Source organism: Sinocyclocheilus rhinocerous, unplaced genomic scaffold (assembly GCF_001515625.1).
Source record: "Sinocyclocheilus rhinocerous isolate Xijiao unplaced genomic scaffold, SAMN03320098_v1.1 C36463931, whole genome shotgun sequence".
NCBI classification, from domain to species: Eukaryota; Metazoa; Chordata; class Actinopteri; order Cypriniformes; family Cyprinidae; genus Sinocyclocheilus; species Sinocyclocheilus rhinocerous.
The window spans coordinates 416-1,164 of NW_015781739.1; the positions used below are offsets into that span (position 1 = coordinate 416).

General features: G+C 43.5%; 1 protein-coding gene across 1 annotated transcript; it reads right to left on the reverse strand.

Annotated features, from left to right (window-relative positions):
* Positions 1 to 301: 301 nt before the first annotated feature.
* Positions 302 to 745, reverse strand: LOC107736075 (tight junction protein ZO-1-like; the record flags this gene model as incomplete). The annotated part of the gene is made up of 2 exons (XM_016547579.1): positions 302 to 551; positions 633 to 745. Coding segments are annotated over 2 exons (363 nt in total), but the record flags the coding sequence as incomplete, so codon positions are not given.
* Positions 746 to 749: the final 4 nt, after the last annotated feature.

The window sequence follows — 749 nt, forward strand, 5'->3', positions numbered from 1 at the left end:
AACAGGTTTGTTTTTCAATAGTTTGTATTTCTCACTAGAGAATGACAAAAATTCTGCTTTTGTGCACTTTTTCCCCCGCTGTGCACTAAATTTGATGTGAAAAGCCCTTAAACGAAACGTACTGTTACCAGACAATGTTTTTCTTTGTTTTTGTATTTAGTCTTTCAAATTTTACTAAGGTAGTTTATGTCCAAACATGTTTTTCTTAACACGTGAAGTGTAAATTAACATCAAAGCTAACAAAATCTACTAAGTTTGAAAAGGAACAACAAACAAACTAAAAATATACTGAAACAAAAATCTAAATAAAACAAAAGTAGATGGGATTCAGACCTTTCTCTTTGTCCAGAGGGGGCAGGATGCTGTTGTCCCGGCACACTTTGAAGTAGATCTCCTGCTCCACGCTATCTGGAATCGCTCCTTGCGGGATGATAATACTGACTCCTGTCTCAATGGAGCTCAACACTCCACCGTTACAATTAAAGATGCCCCGCGCCGTGGCAACCACCGTGTGACCCTCATCTTCCTCATCGTCATCCAGCGCACTGGGGCTAGAAAGCAGACAGCAGGGAGTCGTTTAGTAAACAGAAGGAATGAATCCAGCTCTGGCTGATGTTCTTTCATCATCTTACCTGACGGGAACGGCCTTGGGAAGGGCGTTGATGTTGTTGTGCTGATATTTGGGCCTGTTGTCCATGGTGCGCGTGAAAGTGTCGACCCCGCTGTCGGTGTCCAGGGGCTGGGGCGAG